General features: G+C 41.3%; 1 protein-coding gene across 2 annotated transcripts; it reads right to left on the reverse strand.

Moving 5' to 3' along the window:
- Positions 1 to 587: 587 nt before the first annotated feature.
- Positions 588 to 7,795, reverse strand: LOC112229949 (casein kinase II subunit beta). 2 transcript variants are annotated; one of them, XM_024396116.2, is made up of 7 exons: positions 7,668 to 7,795; positions 6,880 to 6,960; positions 6,508 to 6,610; positions 2,892 to 3,007; positions 2,696 to 2,771; positions 2,151 to 2,340; positions 588 to 1,902 (listed from the first exon to the last, which is right to left on the reverse strand). In XM_024396116.2, exons 2-7 carry the CDS (start codon positions 6,949 to 6,951, stop codon positions 1,812 to 1,814), a joined length of 648 nt encoding a protein of 215 aa, XP_024251884.1. In that variant the 5' UTR covers positions 6,952 to 6,960; positions 7,668 to 7,795; the 3' UTR covers positions 588 to 1,811. The 2 variants fall into 2 exon arrangements, with proteins under 2 accessions (XP_024251884.1, XP_024251885.1); XM_024396117.2 differs by lacking the exon at positions 7,668 to 7,795 and adding an exon at positions 7,443 to 7,466.
- Between the last annotated feature and the right edge of the window lie 727 nt (positions 7,796 to 8,522).

Below are 8,522 nucleotides of genomic sequence, written 5' to 3' on the forward strand. Positions count from 1 at the left end.
GTAGCCACCCATTTCCTTGATGACAGCTTTGCACACTCTTGACATTCTCTCAACCTGCTTCACCTGGAATGCTTTTCCAACAGTCTTGAAGGAGTTCCCACATATGCTGAGCACTTGTTGGGTGCTTTTCCTTCACTCTGGGGTCCAACTCATCCCAAACTATCTCAATTGGGTTGAGGTCGGGTAATTGTGGTGGCCAGGTCATCTGATGCAGCACTCCATCACTCTCCTTCACAGATCAGACATTCCAAAATTCCATTGACACCATTTGGCCAAGAGGCAGAAGTACAGCTGTATCTGTGTGGTTTGCTACAATATTTCCGGTATCGGTGTATGAGAATAAACATTTTCTCAATTCTCATGATGCCCACAGAACTGCTGACTTGCAGGGCAGCTATGTATACTACTGGCCACAGTGAGGCAACGGAACAGTGCAGTATCAAACCTATTGAGTGGTGTCTCTTAAAAGATTCAGAGGGACATACAGTAGACCCATACTTTCAAGGGATTCCATGGTTTTAAATTAAAATGTCATGGTGAGTATGGAGAAATAACAATTTAATTTATACATAAACCAATCAACACAATTGTATGAAAAGAAAACGTTTATTGAGAATTCTGAATCCTGGTCACTCTTCCACAGTTTCAAAAAAACACAAACACATTAATCATAATCTTGACAAATCATCCTTATTGTTCTGGATCAAAACATATCAAGAGTTCTACTTTTTGCAACAAGGAATCAAAAGTATACCTGTAGTAGGGCGCCGAAACCCCAACTGCATCACAAAATAAAAACGGATTTTCTGTCACTAGATTCTACATAAATAATACTACAATAATGTGTGGAGGGACACCAGTTAAATCAGTGCACTTGTGGAGAGATGGGTACTGTTGCAGTGATACTAACCCAGCAACATGTGACAGAGCTGACATTCTCACTGTGCCGCACAAACAGGACTGTTGTTTTGGGTGACACACAGAGACAGCAGGTGATTTTGTTATGTATTTTCCCGGTCCTTCTAGGAACATTTAATGTTTAACAATTTCAGGTTTATTCGTGTCTATCCTACATCTAGCGTGTAAAAATGCACAGCTATACTATGTCCTAGATGTGGACTTCCTGTAAACCACAGCACCTGTGCAGTTTCTCAAAGTTTAAGGCAAATTTGACAGAACACTTGTATTGTGAATGACCGCCTTGACACACTGGCCTCTGAGTATCACACAATAAAAGAGTGATACAAGCCTGCACGAGTGCCTTGGTAAAACAATGGTTTACAGAAGAGGTGAAATGGTAACACCCTCAGTGACAAACTTTGTCCTTATCATCAACTAAGCGGTCTCTGAGTGCCAGCCACAGTGTACATGGGTATGGGGGGGTAGCGGAGGAATAGGTATTCAACCAGTGGTGATGGTCTACAATGACCCTTTACCAAACTGTGCCAAAGACAGGACCGAAAACAACTCAACGTGGAGCGAGTTCACAGGGGCAATGTGGTAATATCACTAAAAGAAACAGCAGCGTCAAATCCAATAACATCCATGGACTTTCTTCCCCTACCCCTTTTATGTTTCGACGCTGATGAGTTTGGTGACGTAGATGCATGGAATCCTAAATACGTATGTGTGTGTAAGGGTTCGGGATCGAAGCTGGGCGTTTTTGTCTTTACACATTGTTCTCAATCATCCTAATCTAAACTAAATAATAAAGTCTGCAGGACAGAGAGGAGGCATCTGTACGGAGCTTTGTGCAGATGAACCGTCTCCTCAATCATCCCTTTCTCTTTCTCCCACTCTCGCTCTGGGCTTTAGCGGATGGCTTTGACAGGGCTCTTGAAGCTGGAGGCTGCTTGCAGCTGGAGCTGGTAAGCCATGGGGTGGATCTTGAATCCATAGAGCCTGTTGTGAGGACATGAGAATTCATTACATCTTGATGAGAGTGTGACCGGTGTCTATAAAGAGATTAGCATTAATGGTAACATTTATTTTACATGACTCTTTCCTCTGGTATGTACTTGGAATTTCTTAGAAAGTTATCTGTTATCAATGAGTAGAAATTGATCGAGGACCCTTTTGCTTTCAGTATATTACGTTGACATGACTCGAAAATGCACACCCCTATTGTAGGGTGACACAGTTGTACTGACCTAGGCACAAACTGGTTGGCGGGCCTCTTGGGCCTGTACTCGGGGTGCACCATAAAGAGCATGTGGGGGAATCCAGTGCCAAAGTAGGCCCCGTCCGTGTGGTGGTGCCGGGAGGACTTGGGAGTGTACACGTCCATACACTTAGGGCAGTACAGCTTCACCATAGCCTCGCCCGGAATGTCCGACAGACCTAGGGAGGTATAGGGGGACGGAGAGTGGGAAGAATTGACACATTACTGGTCTGAAGTTATGAAATGCTCGGGCACACTATTGTATTCATCCATGTCTCTTGGAAATTAGATTGGATCTGACATGGTTGTGATATGATACATAAAAACCTTACACAGAGGATTCAGAGATACTGTACTGTATAGAGGATCAGCTTTGCATAGTTTGGGTTATGAATGCTGCAATGTGGCTGGATGACAAAGACTGACCTATGAACATGCAAAGCCATGATGCAAATAGTGCTCGGAGGTGGCTCAAAACAACCACACAGTGTCAACTGAGTGGTAATGGTTCAAACAAGACCAACACACACTCACCAATGGGAAGCATGGGCTGGTTCTCACAATAGACTCGGGGGCAGTAGCCAAAGTCCCCCTGCTGATACTTCTCCAACTGAGAAAGAGAGATGGAGATAAATTGAGAACGTGAAAAACGTTTCCAGAAAAATGCTGCATACATTTGACATGCAGCCTTTCAACAAACATTGGAAACAGAAAAGGTTAGTTGCTGAACCATCTGAGCGATGCCCCGGTTGGTGAGGATGTATCGTGCATGGATCAGCCCGTAGAGCATCTCTGCTGCCTGCTCTATGAGGTCACTCTGGTTAGGGTTGTCCTCCAGCTCCTCATCTGTAAAACAAAGAGAGGGAACAGGTTATAAGAGAGAGGGGAAGGGGCCATTCATATGGGGCGGCAGGGTAGACTAGTTGTTAGAGCGTTGGACTAGTAAGCGGAAGGTTGCAAGTTCAAACCCCCGAGCTGACACGGTACAAATCTGTCTTTCTGCCCCTGTTCCTAGGCCATCATTGAAAATAAGAATTTGTTCTTAACTGACTTGCCTAGTTAAATAAAGGTAAAATAATAAAATAAATGTTGATTTCATTTAAAGATTACTCACAAAAGCAGAATTGTGCACATGTACATAACTGTGACCCATTACAGAAAGCTGGGCATATGACACATCACAGGAGAGGCATTTCAACTTAATGTTTTCTGCAGAAATCCCTTCTTGAACATGTGAACTTAATAATAAACTTGTCTGTACTCTGTAAGGCTTTAGACGCAGGTGCATGATAATGGTCCATTCTAAATCAAAACAAATTTCACACACATTTAGTATATGTAAAGACAATATTAAATCAAGAATAGTCTGATGGGTGACAATATTAGCCTATCACTTGTGAATGATGCCCAGCAAAATTACTGCCTATTTTTGGGCGACTTTTTCGAATCAGTCGCAGCCTAGCCCATAGGCCTATATATTTTGATAAGGTTTGTATTACAACTAAAAGTCACTTCTTAAAATGAAGCACATGAATCCGCTTTACAAGGCATACATAAGCAGTATGTGAGTTTCAAGTTTGGGGAAGATAATTTAACATAAAAATACATTTATAATTAAAACATTACATGCATAATCGCATTTGCTGTCACTGTTTTCCGCTAATGGAACATTCACACTTATAGTCTAACTGCCATGTGTGCATTGCTGTGCTTATGAATGTGAAGAAATAGCTTAATAGTTTATCAATAGTTTATTAAGCTGAAACGTTCTGATCTGTTGCGTCAGCCACATTGCGTAAAACAGTTTTTTTTATGCTAGTTGTATTAATTTGGGATCTATCAAATCCCACATATGTCCCGGACTATGTTTGGAATATTTATTTCCTCGCAGGTCAACTTTTATACTATGGGGGATAGTAGCTTGACATAGGCCAGTGCTTTTGCTCCTCAGTAAAAAAGTACATGACAGCCCACTTGGATTTTGCCAAAAGACACCTAAAAGACTCTCAGACCATGAGAAACAAGATTCTCTCGTCTGATGAAACCAAGATTGAACTCTATGCCGTGAATGCCAAGAGTCACGTCTGGAGGAAACCTGTGCCGTGAATGCCAAGAGTCACGTCTGGAGGAAATCATGCTGTGGGGATGTTTTTCAGCAGCAGGGACTGGGGTCACTCTGAAAGATGAATGGTGCAAAGTACAGAGAGATCATTGATGAAAACTTGCTCCAGAGTTCTCAGGAATTCAAACTGGGGCCAAAGTTGACCTTCGAACAGGACAACGACCCTAAGCACACAGCCAAGACAACGCAGGAGTGGCTTCGGGACAAGTCTCTGAATGTCCTTGAGTGGTCCAGCCAGAGCCCAGATTTCAACCCACATCGAACATCTCTGGATAGACCTGAAAATAGCTGGGCAGTGACACGCCCCATCCTACCTGACAGAGCTAGAGAGGATCTGCAAAGAACGGGAGTAACTCCCCAAATACAGGTGTGCCAAGCTTGTAGCGTCACACCCAAGAAGACTCAAGGCTGTAATTGCTGCCAAAGGTGCTTCAACAAAGTACTGAGTAAAGTAAATATTATTTGTTTGTTTTTATGAATTAGAAAACATTTCTAAAAACCTGTTATTGCTTTGTCATTATGGGGTAATGCGTGTAGATTGGGGGGAAAACAATTTTAGAATAAGGCTGTAACCTAACAAAATGTGGAAAAAGTAAAGGGGTCTGAATAATTTTCGAAGGCGCTGTATAGCCCAACGTTTGTAGAACAACTAAAGTTACATTAGTAACTCTGAATTAATCAAATAGGAGTACCTACGGTACCAGTAAAGGTTTGGACACAGCTACTCATTCAAGGGTTTTTCTTTATTTTTACTATTTTCTACATTGTAGAATAATAGTGAAGACATCAACTATGAAATAACACAAAAGGAATCATGTAGTAACCAAGAAAGTGTTAAACAAATCAAAATATATTTTAGATTCTTCAAAGTAGCCACCCTCTGCTTTGACAGCTTTGCACACTCTTGGCATTCTCTCAAACAGCTTCATGAGGAATGATTTTCCAACAGTCTTGAAGGAGTTCCCACATATGCTGAGCACTTGTAGGCTGCTTTTCCTTTACTCTGCAGTCCAACTCATCCCAAACCATCTCAATTGGGTTGAGGTCGGGGGATTGTGGAGGCCAGGTCATCTGATGCATGACTCAATCACTGTCCTTCTTGGTCAAATAGCCCTTACACAGCATGGAGATGTGTTGGGTCATTGTCCTGTTGAAAAACAAATGATAGTCCCACTAAGCCCAAACCAGATGGGATGGCGTATCACTGCAGAATGCTGTGGTAGCCATGCTGGTTAAGTGTGCATTGAATTCTAAATAAATCACTGACAGTGTCACCAGCCCCACATCTCCTCCTCCATGGTTCACGGTGGGAACCACACATGCAGAGATCATCCGTTCACCAACTCTGCGTCTCACAAAGACACGGTGGTTGGAATCAAAAATCTCAAATTTGGACTCATCAGACCAAAGGACATATTTCCATCGGTTTAATGTCCATTGCTTGTGTTCCTTGGTCCAAGCAATCTCTTTTTATTAGTCTCTTTTTCTTGTCCTTTAGTAGTGGTTTTGTTGCAGCAGTTCATCCACGAAGGCCTGATTCACACAGTCTCCTCTGAACAGTTGATGTTAACGTGTCTGTTACTTGAACTCTGAAGCATTTATTTGGGCTGCAATCTGAGGTGCAGTTTACGCTAAAATCAAATTTTATGCCACATGAGCCAAATATAACAGGTTTAGGCCCTAGCGTGAAATGCTTACTTTATGAAATAAAATATTTACTAAAAATACTAAAGTTTAAAAAAAAAATCGTATTCTTGATACTACAAAATAACACCACGGAATTCTAAGCAAGTTTGTCTGCTATATGACCCACAGCCATTTGGCATAGCCAGATCAGGACCTAACATAAGGATAACTGAGTATGCTATTCTGTTCTTTTGAAATGGACTACATTTTCTTCATATCATGGGTCTTTAGACCTGTCTAAAATAAATAATGGATTTATTGTGAAGGTGTATGCTATATAAGACTCTTTAAAATGTAGATGTTCCAAAGGCCTGCATCAGTGGCTTGTTGGGAAGCCAGGAGATGCTAAATATGTTTTAGTTCATTAACGGTCAATTACAGTGAGACCAACCAGTTATTTCCTTGACAATCACCAGCTGACAATTTTTGTGACCGCCACAACCCTAGATGGAACCATAACATTGGTATTCCGATCTCGATTGTGTGGAATTTTCTGTACTTCCGAGTGCAGCAGAGATGGTTCTAGAGTTGGTCTGACCTGGTTCTAGGTCCAGGATCATGTCCAGAGCCTGGCGGTAGTGGGGAACCTGCTCATTGAGCCCAGTCAGGTTGAACTTGTCCTGGATGTAGTCCTCATCCACCTGTCAATGGAGGAGAGGACAGAAGGGGTGACAGACATTAGAGAAATATCAGACCTATTCCTTCTTGAAAGAGTTTGTGTAGTAAGAGGTGGCTGTGAATAATATGATTTTGTTCCAGCCCTCAACTCACCACCTGCCCATCAGGTCCTTGCTTATCCAAATCAGGTTTTTGCACACACAGAATAAGGGTTGGCCACCCATGTCTTAGTTGACATTAACTTTTTGGTCAATGAGTGACAATATTGCTCTGGGTGGTGTTAGATACTGACCTCACAGAAAAACTCGTTTCCCCTCAGTCCACAGAACCAGGAGATCCATGACACTTCCTCTGAACTGCTCATCTCGGGAGACTAATGGGTAAAGACATTCAACACAGACATAGATTTGAGCCTATTGCAACTCTTACCCTAAGAGGTCCTCGGAGCTTGCTGATTTTCTGTTCTACCTGATAATTTATTGCACCCACATGGTGTCCCAGGTCTAACTCAGTCCATGATTAGATGGGAACAATGACAAAAAATACAGTGGACTTGACTTTGAGGTCCAGAGTTGAGTTTGATGGGTCGATTGAATTCAGTTATGTGAAAACGGACTGAACTTGATAGTTTAGCAACACAAACATATTATAGGTCGCTAACTACACTCAAGACAATTTTCTAAAACATAACAGAGCAATTAGCTAGATAACTAACTTAGAACATTTTAACTATAAGAAGCTTACCTACTAGTTAGCTCGCGCTACCCACCGTGCAAATGTGTGACTAACGTTACTGTAGTTAGTTAAAATAAAATTGGTAGTTGACATTGGAAGTGTAAGAAATAAGGATATTACCTATGTCACATCAACAATCGTAGTTAGTAGCATACACAAGAGTTATGAGAAATGACCAGCAGGAGAAAATGATAGCTAGTTAGCTATATCCTTAGCTAGCAGTTACATTCAATATGGCGCAACGTCCAAACTAGGCCGGATGAAATTTGTTCAGTTTTTAGTCGCAAGTCCTCTAAAGCTATATCATATCTCATATGAAAACATATAGTAATTTGGGTAACTTACCCCCTGTTACGTGATTTTCACACCAATAAAATGTAATATTTAGTGTTGTAAATTAAAAAGACACCACCTCCCAGTTAACCACTGCAGAGGTTTTCGTTGTAGGCAAATTGATGACGTACAAATTCAGAGACACGTCTATGGATACTGTAGTTTAATAAGTCTTTCAACAACTACATTTTTTGAGTTATCAACTGAAAATCTGAAAAACGTAGGTTTTATTATATGACTAATATATTGTCAAGTATAAACTATAGGGTGGGAACAGAAGTTATAACAAATATATTTAATATTTCCTCGTTTGCTTGTAATGACTTTACTACAGATTATATGCCTACTTTGGGCAGTGCAGGAATACGGTTCCTCATATTTTTGGGTCCTTCGTGAATCATGCTGTAACAAAGGTGACCAAGTTCTGTAGTGGTGGGATTGACTTTACATGGCTTGTAGTAGCCAGTCAATTCTTATTAATGCAGTTTTCTTAGTCCAGATTTCAATAACACCATAGCTGAGCAGTATTCCCCAATCAAATAAATTGCAAGGTCCTGTCCTCCATACACTAATCATCAATCTGCAAGACCATGATGTGCATTCGGAAAGTATTCAGGCCACTTTAAGAGACACCGCTCAATAGGTTTGATACTGCACTGTTCTGTGGCATCACAGAGAAGCCACTAGTATACATAGCTAGCTGCCCTGCAAATCAGCATTTCTGTGAGCATCTTGAGAATTGTGAAAATGTACACTAATCTTCTCATTCATTTCCTGTCCGATAATGGAAATATAACAAACCCCTCAGATACAGCTGTTCTTCTGCCTCTTGGTGTCGTGTCAATGATGTCAATGGTGGTGTCAATG

This window comes from Oncorhynchus tshawytscha, linkage group LG31 (assembly GCF_018296145.1).
Source record: "Oncorhynchus tshawytscha isolate Ot180627B linkage group LG31, Otsh_v2.0, whole genome shotgun sequence".
NCBI classification, from domain to species: domain Eukaryota; kingdom Metazoa; phylum Chordata; class Actinopteri; order Salmoniformes; family Salmonidae; genus Oncorhynchus; species Oncorhynchus tshawytscha.

Excerpts from the sequence above, each read along its gene's own strand:
- LOC112229949 (XM_024396116.2), bottom strand. The coding sequence starts at position 6,951 with ATGAGCAGTTCAGAGGAAGTGTCATGGATCTCCTGGTTCTGTGGACTG. Across the intron at positions 3,008-6,507 it reads GATCCTGGACCTAGAACCAG|ATGAGGAGCTGGAGGACAAC; the intron begins GTCAGACCAACT and ends TTTGTTTTACAG. Across the intron at positions 2,772-2,891 it reads ACCGGGGCATCGCTCAGATG|TTGGAGAAGTATCAGCAGGG; the intron begins GTTCAGCAACTA and ends TCTCTTTCTCAG.